The following is a 17,150-nucleotide window of genomic DNA, read 5'->3' on the forward strand; positions in this document are numbered from 1 at the left end:
CCAAGACACTGGGACCACAGGCGTGCACCACTGTGCCCATCCGGTGAAGAATACTTGCAGAATGCACAGTAGGTCTTTCCTGGTATTAACTTTACTATGTGCATTACAACTTAATGGAAGTAGAATTCATCGTGCCATGACTTTCCTGACAGTGGTGCTAAAGGAGAAGAAAACACCCACCAGGTCCCCCCCAGCCACGTGCACTTCGGGAGAAGTCTCCTGGCACTAAGAGCAGTGGTCACAGGGGTCAGACCCCGCCTAGCTGTGCACCACCAAAGTCAGCCTGCGGCTTGCATCTCTGTGCCCTGCAGGGCTCGACACACAGCAGCTCAAGACGCACCGGCTGGCGCACAGCACCAGGGCCGAGGGTGGAGACCAGCGGCCTGGAGAAGGGAAGGCTCGTGGGAGACACGTCCACCGCCCAGGGGAGGCCTGGCCAACAGCCCGCTGGCCAGCCACACAGGCTGAGTTTCTGACAGTGAGGTTAGGGAGCGGGCCAAGGAAGCTGCCAAAGGAATTGCCTCCTTGGCCATGATGTTCTAGGATGCCTGGCCTTCATCCCTAGTCTCATGACCTGAACGCCTAAGAGCCCTGTCCCTCCAGTGATAAGTGACAGAGGTGGAAGGAGCATCCTTTGCTATTCATCACAAGCCCTTTCTCAACCCCACCTGAGCTTAATGAGGTCGCCCTGGGAAAGCCCCTCAGGATGGGGATGTGAATCGACAGGGGAACCTACCAAGGGATCAGAGAGCTAGAACTTCCAGCCCCACCCCCATTCTTGCCCCCTACCTCTGGGGAGGGCAGAGGGGCTGAAGATTGGGTTGATGACCAATGGCCAATGTGTAATCCGTCATGCACACATAACGAAGCCTCCACAAAAAAAACAATAGTGTTGGGGGAGCTTCTGGGTTACTGAGGGGCAGGGAAGGGCGCACCTGGAGAGGGTATGGGAGCTGCGCACCCCTTTTCCTGCACCCTGCACCTCTCAGTCTGGCTGACCTGAGCTGTACCCTTGTACAACAACCAGAAATCTAGTAACCGAAGTGTTTTTCTGGTCACCTCTGATTTATAGGCGATCAGTCAGCAGCACAGGTGTTAATCTGGACATGCAGTTGGTGTCTGGAGAGAGGACAGTCTTGGGGACTGTCCTCAGTATTGGCTCAGCCCTCAACCTGTGGTATTTGATGCTAACTGTGGACAAACTGTGTCCAAATTTAATTGAATTGCAGGACACAAAATTGACGACCAGAGAGTTGGACAGTTGGTAGGTGTGAGAAAAAATAACACACACTTGGTGTCAGAAGTATTGTGAGTGACCATAGATGGGATAGGGGTGGATCACCAGGTTGGACAGGGCAGAGTGGGGGGAAGGGAGGGGCTGGGAATGGGAAAAACAGTAGAAGGAATCGGACGTAACTTTCCTAAGTTCATATATGAATACACGACCAGTGGAACTCCATACCACCAAGTTCAACCACAAGAATGGGAGATTATGCTCCATGTATGTATGATAGGTCCAAATACACTGTACTGTCATTTATAACTAAAAAGAACAAAAATATTTTTTTAAAAAAAGTTTTGTGAGAAAGTAGAGAAAAACATTGGGCTTCCTTCTTTTAAAGATCCTTCCCAACTCCAAGATGTCAAGGTCTGTGGTTCTCATTTTAATTAGACAGTTCAAATTGACTTTGGGAAGTTCGGCCTTTACCCACACAGAGGGTTCCCCTCCAAGAGCTCATTATAAGATGCCTCTACACAGGTGGAGCTTGGAGACCTGCAGCCATGTCTCTGAACTGTGACAGGAAGTCCCCTGTACCCTCCCTAGGACACACACTCACCAGTTCCAGAACTGCTTTCTTTCAGAATAGGCTCTGGGCTCATGCGTGTAGAACTTCAGGAGGATCTCAAGAACTACAGAGAAAGGAAAAGCCACTTGGCGTAGGAGATGAAGGGGTTCTTCTCATCCAGGGCAATTAACATGGCATTGATTAGAATGACGACATCATAAACCCAGACAAAGATCCTGCCTTGGGGGGAGAGAGAGACCCTGTCACCCCGCATTTCAGCGAAACGAGTGCGATCCTCTTTAGGGCCCTACCGGAGAGACTTTATTTCTCAGCATCCCCAACACACACCACTCCTCACCCAGGAAGGTTCTAGCAGAGCTGGAATTCATCTGCCTCTGCTGACCCTGGTGCAGCCTTCCTTTCCCAAGAGGAACCAAGACCCAGGGAGAGAGGTGCAGCTTCCCCAGGCTCCCCTAGGGGGCAGCACCTGGGTCAGATGAAAGCTGAGGCAGAATCAGGGGGCAGGGAGGTGGTTAGGGTTCGGTCTGGGATGTCCCCAGGAAAAATCGCAGCCTTAAATAAGAGAGCTTCAGAAAACCTACTCCCCATGCACACCTTCCAGGTGACCCGCTGGTCTAGCATCCTAAGTTTGTAGACAAAGTGGGTGAACAAGCCAGCCTGCCAGCCCCGCTTCAGCTCCCCCTTCCAGCTCCTGCACAGCTGCCCCAGGTGTTCAGGTGCCCCAGGGAGCCTGCCATACGCACAGGTAGGGGACAGCATGGAGAGGCCACCCTAGTGTCCTCCCCTGTGAGGAGCACTTCTGTGATTCAAGATTGGAATGACAGAAAAGAGTCTCCGTGTAAAGATCTTTGATAAATTCCAAATGCAGGCAGCTAACAGGGACATCCACCTGTCTCAGGGGCTTCGGAGCCATTTGCTTTTATGAAACATTAAATGTAAAGAAAACAAGAGGCCACTATGGCTGAGAATAGGCCGCACACGTTAAAAGTAAGGCTTTAAACCAGGATAAATGGCTCTTTCCGGAGGCCGTCGGCTAGAAAATTAAGGGATGCACAGTCCTCCTTCAGCAGTTATCCCAACAAAGCTGACTCATCAGTCCTGACCATAATTCACAGAATCAAAGTGCCAGATTTGTGTCAACTTCATGTTTACGCTGGTGGGGCCAGGACCTCCTGAATTCAGAGAGGGGTCAGCTTCCCTGGCTCAGGGAGCACACCTCTCCATGGTCCTTGAGTGTCCTGGGAGACATCACCGGAAGAAGCACATGCTAGAAGCCTCTTCTCCCAGGAGAGCCCACACAGTGTGTCCTGACCCCTTTCCAGGCCTCCCTGAGAAGCCAAAGCAGTGACAGGCTGTAGGTTTGTCCTTTCAGCGCAGGTGGTGTGGGCAGGGTCTTCTGTTAAAGCAAAACTGTCCCTGTGTCATTCACCTTGCCAGACCATCCTCTGGACCAAGAGGCTTGCAGACGACTGGTACACCCATGGCACCCAGGCTTCTAGCAGATGTCTCCTGATGTTGACGGTGACCACCTGGACATTGAGGAGGTCAGCCAAGCGGAGAAAGTTCGTTTTGTGTGCAACAGAAAAACGACGCCAAATCCATGTTTCACTGAGGTCCAGGGTGAAGTCAATTTGGTGTAGACTCCGAGCTCTGCATTTCACAGAGGAAGACCTGAAGCCCCCACAAGGGGGAGCCCGAGGGCAAGAAGCCATACTGCTGTCCCCCAGCGTCCCACCTGCCTGCCCTTGTTCAGATCCTCCACCCACTTATGGCAGCAGAACAGTATTCTGCTCATTTGCATGTTACCCACTCACTCAGCGCCCTTCACTCTGCCCTCAGGCCATCCCCTGACCTGTCAGGGGCTAGAAGGAAATTCTCCTTCAAAGAATAGCCTGACACTTACAAGAAACAGCCCCCTGGGAGACATCCTGCCTGGGAGACATCCTGCAGCTACCTATCTCCCTGGAACATCCTGCGGTTATCAGGATCATCAGACATCTGGCAGCTGGCAGTTTTACCACCCGCATCCAGCAATTGCTGATTAGAGAGCTTCCCCATCCCCAGCATATAAATACTCCTGTGTGAACAATAAAAATTTGCAGCTTGATCAGAACTCCTGTCTTGCTGTCATCCCTCGTGTCCTCCCCACCTAGGTTCGCTGCCCACTTTGATGTGTCCTGCCGGTCCTTCTCCCCACCTCCAAAGCGTATGAAGCCCATATACTTCTTCCTTTTTTTAGTACCAGGGATTGAACCCAGGGGCACTTAAGCACTGATCCACATCCCCAGCCCTTTTTATTTTTTTATTTTGAGACAGGGTCTTGCTAAGTTGCTTAGGGCCTCGCTATATTGCTGAGGCTGGCCTTAACCTTTTGATCTTCTGCCTCAGCCTCCTGAGTGCTGGGATTACAGGCATGCACCATGGCAGCTTGTGAAACCCATGCACTTCTACCTGGGCCCGACCTTCTTCTCCACCCACCTGACTGCCTTGTCCTTTCCCATGAACTCTCAAACCCATGGCCTCGTCACGCTCACCCTCCAGCCCAGGCCGAAATTCAGGTGTGCTTTCTCAAACCACTTGGACCCACTTGGCTGATGAGCCAATGGTCCCAAGAGCTGCTGAATGCCTGGGGTCATATGTCCCCACCACCCTGTCACCTCTCTCCCACTTGGCCAGTTCCCAAAGCAGTTAAAGAATGAATGTCCAGTGACAGCACATAACTTAAAGAAATGTCATCAGTGGATGGAATTGAATGTGTATGTGTTAATCCAGAAGATTCAGCAGATAGGACAGACCAAAGAAAATCAAGACCGTAGTAATTTTTTGTTAAGAAGGAATTTGTACCCATCTGCCATGTAATGTCATAGTTTAGGCATCAGCAAGCTCTCATTAAAAGGTCCAATAGTAACTACATTAGGCTTTTCAGGCCATCATCTCTGTCAGAACTACTTGATTCTGCCATTAGGGCATGAAAGAGGCCATAGAAAGCACATGAATGGATGCACATGGCTGTGCTCCAATAGAACTTCATTTATAAAAACAGGGAGCCCCACTTGGCCAGTGGACTGTGGCTGGCCCATCCTTAGTGTAGACCACACTGCCTGCCTCATACTCTCTTTATTAACAAGTATAAGACATTACACAATGTACACATGTGTCAAAACATCACAAGGTACCCCATAAATATACACAATTTTATGTTATTAAGTATCAGTTAAAAAGTAAAGATTAAGCCGGCTGAAGGTGTGGCTCAGAGGTAGAGCGCATGCATGAGGCACTGGGTCAGATCCTCAGCACCACATGAAAATAAAATAAAGGTACTGTGTCCACCTATAACTAAAAAAATCAATTTTTTTTAAAAAAAGGAAAGATTAAGAAAACATTTGAGACCACAAAAAGTAGATATCACTAAGGAAAAAAAATTATAATTCTACTCCACCCGTTTTTTCTGCCCTTATATTTTATGCTTCTCTGTTTAACACTGGATTCAAGTTCCAACACTCTGGGTGCTAACAGGATTCCTGTGTCAGCCTTGGAATCCACAAGTCCTCACATCTGCTGACCCAGTGGGGACGTGGGACGCTCCACAGCACCCTTTCCCTCCTTCACTGTTCCGAGGTGAGACCGCGTGAAGTGTGTAATTGAAGACCTGTATTATTAAAACTGTCTTTTGAAAGTAGCACTTAAGGAAGGAGCCGCCAGTCAGCAGAAAGCTCTGCTGTATCCCGAGAAACATACTCAACCACCCGCAAGCCAGCAAATTTGACTGGTTATCTTCCTCAAAAACAGGTTGGCCTAGGAGTGAAGTTTAAATTGAGGCAGCTGTTTGTTAAAGGCAAAATACTGGGGAGTCTGTTCAACCCAGCGGCTTGCTGGCATCTTCTCCCCACCACATGGATGGATCTTTATAAAAAAGGCCATGACTAATTCCTTTTGCAAATCAGATGAACCTTGGTCTCATTGAACTTATAATCATGATTCAAGTGACAAAATAGAGCCGGCTAAATGCTGAGGCCCTGTCTTGCCGACTCACACCAGTGACCCCAGTTACTCAGGAGGATCACAAGGCCGAGGCCACGGTCAGCATCATGGTGAAGCTCCAGCAACTCTGCCGATCTCACCTTAAAATAAAAAGATAAAGGGCTGAGGAGGTGGCTCAGTGATGAAGTACCCCAGGGTTCAAGGCTCACTACCATTTCTTAATAAAATTTTTTCATTAAAATAACAGTCATCCCTCTGTCTTGTGGGTTCCACATTCCCAGACTCAACCAACCTCAAGTCAAAAATATTCAGGGGAAAAAAATGTGTCTGCACTGAACACGTGCAGACTTTTTCTCCTGTCACTACTAGTGTAACAAGGATTTCGCAGCATTAAGTACCATAAGAAATCTAGAGATGATCTGAGGGTACAGGAAGATGTGTTGGGTTCTGTGCAGTTGCTCTGCCATACCCCTCATGGGGCTTGACATCCTGGGATTTGGTGTCTACAGGGATCCTGGGACCAACACCTCAGATCCTGAGTGACTGCACAGCGCTGCTGCTTTTTCTATCGCTTTTTTTATTTTATTTTTTAAGTTGTAGATGGACACAATACCCCTATTTTATTTATTTATTTTTATGTGGTGCTCAGACTCGAACCCAGCGTCTCACCCACGCTCAGCAGGCGCTCGACCACTGAACCACATCCCCAGCTTCCCATCACTTTGGGAAGCACAGTGAAGAGGGCCATCAGAGGTGATGGCTCCTTATCCACGTGTCCCTCTGTCCCTCGTCTGAGGTCCTCAGAAGTAGCTCCAGGTGGGAGGTGCTGATGTCGGGCACCACCACCTTCACCAGCTGCTTCCACGCAGCCTCCTTCACCGCAACCTCGGTGCCCACCTTGACCTTCAGAAGGCAGAATGCCTCCAGCACCTGGGGACATTTCAGGGAGGCCAGTTTTCGAACCCCGATCTTAGAAAAGCAGAGTTGGGTATTTTAAGAGAAGATTCAAGAAGATGTCCGTTTCTTCAACACCCAACACGTGGAGGTCAAGGAGGAGTTCAGGGAGAGTCACTGACGGGTCAGCCAATGACCAGGATGTCACCCTCCCTGCTCCACGTCAATTTTGCTGACCACGCCTGCGGTCACAGACTCATCATACCAAGTGTCAATGAGGGAACCCGTGGAGGACAATCTGTGGTGAGAAACAGACCGACAGCAGAAGGCTCCAGACTCCACTCCGCCCCAGAGGGAGGATTCCAGAAAGGAAGGGGCTGGGGCACCACTGAGGGGAGAGAGACACCGGGAGAGGGACACAGGGCTCCATTAAGAAAGCCAGAGAGACGAGGAGACAGCCGAGGCTGCCTGCTGCCCCCCTCCCCTGACTCAGGCAATGGCAAGGCCCTACTGAGGTGGATGGTGCAAGGCGTCCATCCTCTGGAGGAGCGCAGTATGTTTCTGGGAATGGGCTGGTTTGTTTTTGTATTCCTTTAATAAGTCTAGTTGCGACTTCTCATATGACCATTAAGTATGAAGGAAAAAACATGAATTTCCCAATTAATGCAACTACTTCTAAAGAATAGATCTGTTTGCTCTAAATGCAATGATTCAACTGTGGAACGTAAATTGTTAAATGTTTAATGAGAAACCCCCTGTAGGAAAAACAGTCAAGGAAGTTTTTGAGAAATTAAATTAAAATCTAAAGAAGAAGAATTAATGTTAAGAAGACAGATTAGTGCTTAGTACTGGGCAACTTGTTCTTGTTCCTGTGCACAATGGTTTGTGCTCTTGCTCTTGTTTGATTAAAATTAGTAGCCTCTCTTTTCAAGTTAACCGCTTGCCATAACCGTGGCACCAATTCTAGTCAAGAAAGAATAGTCAAGGTATAGGCCAGTAGTCTGGGACATTTCTAACTATTATTAAAAACTAAGTGGAAACAGCTCAAAGCAAAGTGAACTGAAAGTAAAAATGCTTGCTTATGCATAAGCCAAGATACATTCTTCTATTCTAATTGTACCTATGTAATACTTTGTTTCTTTGAATAATGATTTCTGTTTTGTAACCACAAAGTACTGTGAGCCTGCCAAAATGAAAAGTATATATGATTAACTTCACAAGTAAAGATTGGGTTCAGCACCTTCATCTTGGTGTCTGTGTTGTTTCTCCACCCCCTTTCGATGGCTCCTCACCATCCGTTCGTCTCCTGAGACCCCCTGTGGGAGCTGGACTCCTACAGCTGCCATCTGGTCTGACCACAGGGCACTTTCCAGAAGGGGAGGAAACTCAACAACGCCCCTCAGGTTAGAACCAGCCGTCCAGCTTCCGCGCTCAGTCCTCCTGCTCCCTGAGGCTGTCCCGCACCACGGCAACCAGGTGATGGGCTCCCACAGCTGGACGGTACCAGCTGAAAGGGTCTCAGTCACTGTGGATTCCGCAGAACCTTGGGTGGTTCCAGGCACAAAAAGCACCTCTAAGACATGTGTGCTGGATGATGCATGTTAAGGAAGGCTGGTTTCGAGGCGTAGGAGGCACATCAACTGTTTGTCCAGCAGTTCGAGAGAAGAGAGACCCAGACCTTGAGGAGCAGCCTCTTCCACCAGAGGAGGCCTGGCCTTGGTGCCAGGAGGCCCCGAGGTTCCTTGGGACTCTGATAGAGCCATATGTCTTCCAAGTCCAGCTCTGAGACTCAGTTCCACTGCTCTCTTGCCCTCTAACGCAAGCCCTGTCCTTCTCCCCAGCTTTCTACCTGCCCCCAGTGGGGACACCCCTCAGGAACAGGAAATTCAAAACAGGACCAAAAAGTCAAGAGCCAGAGGAAAACTGACCTTTCAGGAAAGGTTTCTCTGTGCAGTAAGTTTTACAGTAAAAGAAGGTCCGTGCAGCGAGGGAGTGGGACGGCTGGGCGTTGGGCAGCTCCAGGCAAATGCAGCTCCCTACCACCCAGGCACTCAGAAACCTCTGCCCAGCCTCTGCCCCCAGGAGGCCAGTGGTCACAAGCAGAGCACACAGGGCTGGCTCTAGAGTGTTCCCTTCCATTTGAGGGGGGAGGGGTGGAAGCTTGGAGAACATCCCCAGTCCCATTGCACATGCACACTGCAAAGAGCCATGAGCTTCGGGAGGCATTAAAAGCAACAAGCAGAGCCAAGAGCTTTGCCACACAACGGTGGGTATCCTGGCTAACCACTGTCCTTCGGATCTCCTCAGATACATCCTGAGCCCCACCAGGAAGACTGGTAAGAGACTTCCATGGAGCAGAAAGGAGCAAGACTTCAAAGGAGCCCTCAGCTCCACCCAAGTAAACAATAGGGGATGCCTCCAAACGGTCAGCAGAGGCACTCCCACCTCCTGGCCCCCAGCTCCAGGTTCAGGCACTTACCTGCAGGTGCTTCCTGTCGTTGTTGTAGACCATGGCCAGGAAGACGGACATAAAGATGTGGCTGTGGATGATGATGCAGGTCATGAAGTACGAAGACTACAACCAATGCAAGGTGTAGGCAGGCATCCTAGGAAGATTCGGTCATGTTTCCCAGGTGCCCATCCTGGTTCTGTGGCCTATCAGGCTGGCCTCAGGCGACATCCCCCCTCCCACAGGCCCTGGAAAACCTGCCCACTCTCCCTCTCCCCTGTGGGCTGCGAAGGGTCCTCAGAGCCATCCCCGTCCCTAATGCTGAAGCTCGCTCCAAACTTGCCCTTCTGACATTCTCAGTGCCTTAGGAAGGCACCAGCATTCAACATGGACAGGACCCGAGCCATGTCGCTGTCCAACTCTCTCCCTCGCATGCAGTTATGGAGACCTAGGAGGAGAGCCACCTGCCCCGAGCGATGGAGGGAACCGGAAGCGTGGTCATGCTGCATGGTGGGAGGCGCAGGTAGATTCCCCCGACGTCAGCAAGAATGAAAGGGGCACCATGAACGACTGGCCAGGAGGAGACGTGACAGTTAAACCACTTCCATGGAAACTGGATTTCCTACAAGAGGGATTGGAGGGCTGGAAGAAAAGACCCACGAGAACACAGCAGGACAGGGACGTCCCTGGCTTATGTTTTCACCAGGGCCAGCCCCAGAAGGAGCGAGAGCCACACTGACGGTCCTGGCCATCACTCGATGACAGATGCCTTCCCCTTCCCACGCACTTCAGGGACTTGTGCAGGGAGAGCCCCGCCCACACTCTGGAAGGGCTTTCTGCTCAGAGCAGCATGGCTCCATCACTTCAGCCCCAGGAACAAGGCAGATCCATAACAAACAGGACGCCAGAAAGAAACACAGGTTTTCCTCCCCTGTAGCATCCACACAGGCGGAGAACTGGCACGTGGAGGGTACGGCGATGCCAACTGCTGTTCACCTGCCTCTCCTGTTTCCTGCGGCCAAACGCCGACAAGCGTGCTTGGGAGAACCCACTACGGCTCCCCCCCCCCCAAAGACAGAGCAGGCCCTTAAATCAAGACTCAGAGAAGATTCCAGAATAGAAAGTGGGTTCCAATACTTAAGAGCAGAATATCTAGAAATACCTCTCGTCGCTTTCCGTTTTAAAAGAACCCGTCTAAATTTAGGCTACCATTACTGTCAGATTTTATATCCTTCAATGCTTGTACAATAAATACGATTAAACAGCAAGTCCGTCTTTTCCCTCTCTGAGCGATGCTCTGTCAGGAGACAGCTGCTTCGTCTGTCTGTCTGTCTGCTGGTTGGTTTGTAGGCACATAGTGTCCTTCTGGATGGTTCAGCAGGAATCTGCTAGGTCCTGATGGTTGGCAAGGTCAAGGTCAGAGAGAGGAAGATGGGCAGAATTACAGCCCCAAGGATTCTATCCCTTATCCCTGGAAGTGTATAATCTATTTCTTTTCAGACAAATGAGAAGTTTACAGATGTAATTCAGGTTCCTAATCAAGGGACTTTAAAAATAGGGAGGTCACCCTAGATGACCTGGGTCGGCCCCATGGAATCCCAAGGGCTCTTAATGTCAGCAGAGGACGGAAGGGGAGGTGAACCTTTCCAAGCCCACCAAGGACCCTGGGCAGGTTGGAAAGCTGTTACCTCCACCTGCAGGGGCAGCCCCAGACCTCCAGGAAGGAGCAAGGCTCAGCCCGTGCATTTATGGGCGCCTGTGAGACCCCACTCACAGGATGCGGCCTCGCCTCACGGACCTCTGGCAATACAGGCTGTGGGAGAAAGTCCTTCAGTCTCCTCAGTGTGTTAAGGTGGAAACCTGGCAGAACGCTGGCCTGCACCTCAGTGCTCACATCATGCTCCAGTCACAAGGCTGGCCCGCAGAGCCAACTGTGTGGCCTCAGCTCCTCTGTGGTGTTGACAGGAACCCAAACAGAGATCAATGGGACAGAATAGAATGCCCAGAAGTAAGCCCTGGTGTATGTGGTCAAATGACTATTGATAAGGGACACAAGACCATTCAGTGAGGAAAAGAACAGTCTTTCAGCAAATCACATTGGGGAAAACTGGACATACACAAGCAAAAGAATGAAGTTGAACTCTTACCTAATACAACACCTACAAAAGAAAACATAGGGCAGTAGATTCAGGACACTGGGGTTGACAATGATTTTTTTTTTGATAAGATGCCAAAAGCACAGGCAACTAGAAAAAAAAAATAGAAATCTTGGACTTCATGAAAACTGAAGTTCTGTTCATAAAAATATAACATCAATACACTAAAAAAACAGTCCATTGGATGTGAAAAATAATGGCCAACCACATATTTTTTGCACCACCACACCAGGTGTAAAGCGTAATTCTTAGCAGTAGGCTGTGTATAAAACAGGATGCTGACTTTAAAAACCCCAATGTTTTATAATGGTCCTTAAGTATGCCTGCTGTTTTCTTAAGCAAGGCATTATCTTTTGATGTTTTCCATAATATATTATTTAAAGACCCCCTCTATAACAAATACAGACTTCTTTTATGAGGGGTAGAACCATAGAGACCCGAGGAAAATTATAACAGTGTATCGGAAGTAACCTATAAAATTACTAAAATTTGAGTATGCACCCTATCTCCCCTTTTTGCCCTGGGGAAGAGGTTTTGTTTCATTTGCCTTTGATGCTCCCAACACTAATTAGTTAAATGTAATCTGTGAATGGTGACAATCTTCACACACACACACACACACACACACACCCCTACCTTCCCCACTCAAAGCTTTCTTAATCTCAGGCTACACATAAAACGAGTAGCTAAATGACAGACTCTGGGAGGCCAAGGCCAGGTCTGTGCTGTATCCCGGAATGTTGAACAGTACCTGACACCTAGTAGGACCCCAATATCTCTCTGTCAAATGTATATAGGACCAGAAATACCTGGCTCCCTGTAGAGCAGTGTGTTCAGTTGGATGCACCATTTAAAAGTGAGATTTCCAATTCGTGAAACTACAGAAGGCTTGAGGGCTGACAGCTCAGGAATACATCCTGTGAGAAAGGGTGAGGGTACAGATGTTTGCAGCTCACAGATGTGATGGTTTGTTACTGTCTCTCAAAAGTTCCCATGTGATACAGTGCAAGTTATGAGAGGCTTAATCTAATTAGTGCATTGAACCCCTGGTGGGGACTAACTGGGTGGTAACTGTAGGCAGTAGGGTGTGGCTGGAGGAGATACTTTTTATTTTGGAGGAGGTATTATTTAATAGGGAATTCCAACAGCTACGTAATAGTGAAATGAGAAATCTTGCATCCATTTTATTCTTTGTTTCTTATGATTTTTATCAGTAACCATAAGATACTTCCTTGTTCCAATGCAGATGTTGCCCACTTCTGTAAATGGATGTGGGGTGTCACCTGCTACTTGCATGTCTGCATGTTGTGCTTGACACTGATATCGCACTTGGTAGGTGGCAGAAAGTCACTACTGAAGTTAAGGTCTTGTGTTGTAGCAGCAGAGCTGAAGATCCTTGGTGTGCCACCTTCTGCAATCCATGCTGCTCTGTTCATGTTTCTTATTGACTTCCTGGTGATGAGCATCATGGTCTCCTGGTCTTTGAGAATGGACAAACATTGTACTGTGAATGTGGAAGATGGTCATGTGGAAGGCTCCAGGCAGGATGGATCATTGATCATGTACTCTACTCCATGTGCCTCTTTAAGGACCTGTTTTTCTTCTTGGGTTTTAAGGGAGACAGTGCCCTCAGACACTCTGTGCAGCTGGGAATGCAGGCTTCTGCTTCACCTTGAAGAAAGCATTAATGGTTCATTTCCAGAAGACATGAGAAGAGAGAGTGAGCCTCTGGTATCATGCAGGTTCCTTGCATTGCCCATGGGCTAGAAGAGAGAAGAGTTGCTTCATGAGATTTGATCCCCTTTTTCCTGAAGAGTTCCACACAGAGGTGAGTCCCCAGCATGTTTAGACACCATTTCAGACCCCTTTGTTGACGGAAATGAATCACACCCCCTGATGATGTGGAAGAGCTAAAGATGTGCTTGCTATGAATTTTCTATTTCATTTCTCAGGGCCTGAGTCAAGCCAGCCATTGTGCTGTCAGCGCATGAGCTGCTGGTCCAATGTGAGGAAGTGGTCTTGCTTTATGAAAACACCACCCCGATTCAGTGAGCCAGAGGCAGCCTGCAGTCCCTGTTTTCCTGTAAAGGCAGATTGCTGTGGATGGCCTCTGGCCTCGTCATGCAGCCCTGCTCAGAGTAGGGGATTGAGGGTCCAGGCAGACCCCTAGTTCCTTTTGACCTTTATTGCCATTGGGCCGCCTCAGGGTCCTTGGACTCTACCTGGTCTTCTGGCCTGGGTCAGGGGATGTGAGGTTTGGAATCTCCCCTCTGTCGCAGGATCCCAGGCCCCCTACCACTTGAGGGCAGACACAGCCTTCCCTAATTGTATTAGAGTTGGAGACTTCTCCCACCCATCCTCATCCATGCTCATCCCACATTGTGTAGCTTGACACCTGAGGACCTTTATTCATTGACTTAGTGGTTAGTCATGATGGTTGCTAAGACTAAGTGACTCTTTCAAGTCACATCACTTGCATGGTAGGGCTAGAGCATGGATCTTCCTAATTGATTTCATGGGACTCTCTCATGGAGACTGTGACTGCCTCCTAAACACACACTCTACATTTGGAGTGTCAAAATTCTTGGCACTGCCTCCTTGGCAAGTGTATCTTGTCTTCTACGTGGGAATTTCACAGATATTTTCCTTTGGTTTGTGGAGGTCATGCAGAAGGGATTTCATTTGAAATGGCCCAAACAAGAAATACCAGTTGTCTTTTTCACACATGGATGTGTGTAGTGAACACCCCTTTCTGTGTGCTTGCATGAGTTGCTCCTTTGAATTTGTTGAAGAATGGTTGGCTGGGGAGCAAGGTGACGAGAGATGGATATCAATGGTTGTCAAGTATTCTGAAGTGAAGAATGTATTGAGGATGTGAAGGCTTTTCTAGCCAATTCCTATGGCTCAGTCAGGGATCAGTCAGAGGATTCTGTCTGGTAGACTCTTTGGAACAGATGTCAAAGTGGCCTGGTCTTACCCTGTCCAGGACTGAATGCTGAGCTTGAATGGGAGCTTCTTGTCAGTTCAAGCACTTCCATGAGTCTGGCCTCTGTTCTCTTTGTTTTTTGTTTTATTTTTTTCAGTTTTCAGTGGACACATCTTTATTTTATTTTATGTGGTGCTGAGGATCGAACCCACTGACTCGCGCATGCCAGTCGAACACGTTACCACTTGAGCCACATCCCCAGCCCCCTCTGCTCTCTTTTTTCCAAGCGGTTTCTAACAGGAAAGGAGAACAAACATTGAAAGTATGGTGATTGATTATTTATACCAATGTTATTTGAATCAACTTTGTATAATTCAAAATTAACTTTTTGCTAGTAAAATTTCATATGTTGAGGAAATAATGAAAATATTGGGGTTGGGGGATGAGGGTGGGCAAATCAAATATTTTTGAGCACCAAGACCTGTTTTTTTTTTAACTTAAATAATAAACTGCCAGAGGACCACACCAAGTAGATATTTCCAGAGACAGTGGGAAGGTAGTGGCACATGAGGAAGGGAAGAGCGCTCAGGATGGGAAGAGGGGGCCGCTTCGAGACTCATTGGGCATGGGACGAGGCTGCTGGGTGTGGTGTTGGCCTGGGCCCACTGAGTGGGGCAGATCCATGCTCTGTGTCCCTGTACCCTCCTCTGTAGCCTGAGTTGGCAGCAGATCTGGGAATTGGGGTCAGAAGTGCTCCCAGTAACACAGGCACCAGCCCCCACAGTGTGTGCCTAGCCCTTTCCCCACCTGGCCTGACTTGGTGCTTGTGTTGACGCAGGGCTGAGACCCTACAGTCATCAGAGTGTGTCTGTGGTCCAGATCCAACCTGCATGGCCAACATGCTCAGACCTTCAGCTGGGTCCTAGGGCTGCTACAACTAAACCCTGTCAAGTGGGTGGCCATCAACAGAGGAAGGGCCTTTCTTCAAGTTCCAGGAGCTCAACACACTAGGTGTTGGGCCTTCCCAGTGCCACAACACCTCACAGGTTCCTAGGGGACTGTCCCCCCAACTCTCGCAGCCCTTGCCCACTCTCCTACTGCTGCCCATTGCCGCAGTCTGGCTGGGCACAGAATCACGAGCCACTCACAGCTTTGTAGATTCAAACAGCAATTCTTTATTCCCGAACTCACACCGGCCCCCTGCCAACACGTTCTGGGGAAATTCACGTTCTGCCGCAAATTTCACGTACTCCACCAGGCTTTGAATCCCCAAAACTTTCTGAATCCCACAAGAACTCAACGGGAACTCAAGGAATGGGTGTGCCTGAGGCAGCAGGATATGCCCTAATCCCTGGCAGGGTACACCTTAAACCTGGAACCGCCCTAAACCCAAGGACGGGATACTCCGCAAAACCTGATCAGCTCTAAACCCGGATCCGCCCTGGTCCTTGAGCAAGGTCACCTTACTCAAGAATACATGCAATGTCACAGCGAATGTCCAAGGCAAGTCCATTTCCACGAGTCCTTCCTCTAAGCAACATGGGGTACGCTGGCAAGGAAATTTCGATGCGTCATTCCTACTTGGCAATGGCTCTCAGCATCCCATGATCTGTGGTTCCCATATGGGCATCCTGTCCTGGCTCCAAGCTCACATAGCCGGTATCCCCAAGTCTCCCTGGTCTCTGGGTGCAGACTCCCCTCTTCCTGCAAGAATATCAGATATTGGATTTGGGCCCAGTTGATGCTGTGTTCCATCATGTGAGCTCTTAGCTTCATCACTGTGCAAAGACTCTTTTTCCACACCAGTTCACACGACTTTTGGCTGGCTAAGAATTTTCAGGGGACACTTTTCTAATGAGTACACTTTCCTTCCTTCAGACCCCCCCCCCAGTGAGCATTCCTCGCACCCTTGTCCTAGTTCCTTTATGGCAGGTTCCCTCCTTATGGCTGAGAGGACCTAGTGACCCCTGGATTCACACATTCTCCTTAATCACCAACACACTGCAGAATTCTCCATGGGACTGCGGTGTTTGCATTGGAACCCACCCCCTGACCTCTAAAAGTGGTCTAGACAATTGGGTTGGCTCCCTCCCTCCTGAACCTCTTTGATGCCCTTTAAAGTAAGTTATTCTTTTGGATTCCTTCCACAGTAGGCAAGTCCTTGGATCCCCTGCTAGAAAGTCTTCCAGCCTGAAGGTCAGATGTGTCCAGATGTTGACTTGAAGGATATCAGCTCCTAGAAGCCCTCATCCTGGCTGCAGTGTTTCCTCCCCTCAATGCAAAGCAAGAAAGTGCAGTTGGCCCTGCACCAATTCTTCTGCATCCATGATCCCCACCAGCTGGAAATCCAAAGTATCAGGAAAGGAGTTGTGTCTCTCTGGACAGATTCTTCTCTCCTCATTGTTTCCTGGATCTTACAGTGTTACAGAGAGTGACACTGCCCTTTCATTGTATTAGGTGTCAGAAGTCATCTAGAGATAATGGAAGTGCTACAGGAAGAAGATATGCAGCGTTTAGATGCAAATACTCTGGCATTTTTGTAAGAGACTTGAGCCTGTGTGGATGGTGTTTTGGGCGGACTTTGAACAAATCTCCCTTGAATTTCTTGTAACGTTTCTGGTTTCTGGACTTGGGAGTGTTCAGGACTTGTGTGTGAGTCAGCCTCATGGGGATGTGATAGGCGGACAGTCAGAGCTGTTGTGCAGAACCTCAGTGATGGCTTGTAAGGCCACCTGCAACACTGCAAGCAGCAGATGAGAAGGGAGCCCTCTCCCCATGTGTTCAGCTTAACTCTTGTGAAATGTTGCAGAAATGGAGTCATGCCAAGAAGTTGGGATGTTCTGGGGAGCATGGGCTGTCATTCTATTCTGTCTCTGCACTCTGATGTGTCAGCGGGTGGGAACTTGAAGATGTGCTTAGGCCATGGATTCTCCTTC

General features: G+C 49.1%; 2 protein-coding genes across 2 annotated transcripts in view; one reads left to right on the forward strand and one right to left on the reverse strand.

Annotated features, from left to right (window-relative positions):
* Positions 1 to 17,150, reverse strand: part of LOC308632297 (myelin and lymphocyte protein) — a 357,374-nt gene that overhangs the window by 237,288 nt on the left and 102,936 nt on the right. The window lies entirely within an intron of this gene.
* Positions 13,034 to 17,150, forward strand: part of LOC308632470 (uncharacterized protein) — a gene marked incomplete at its 3' end in the record, with an annotated part of 34,218 nt that continues 30,101 nt past the window's right edge. Inside the window, exon 1 of the mRNA XM_081264569.1 lies at positions 13,034 to 13,116. Coding sequence (XP_081120695.1) covers positions 13,075 to 13,116 — 42 coding nt within the window. The 5' untranslated portion in view covers positions 13,034 to 13,074. The remainder of the gene's footprint in view (positions 13,117 to 17,150) is intronic.

This window comes from Spermophilus citellus, assembly GCF_964194105.1.
Source record: "Spermophilus citellus genome assembly, chromosome: 13".
NCBI lineage: Eukaryota > Metazoa > Chordata > Mammalia > Rodentia > Sciuridae > Spermophilus > Spermophilus citellus.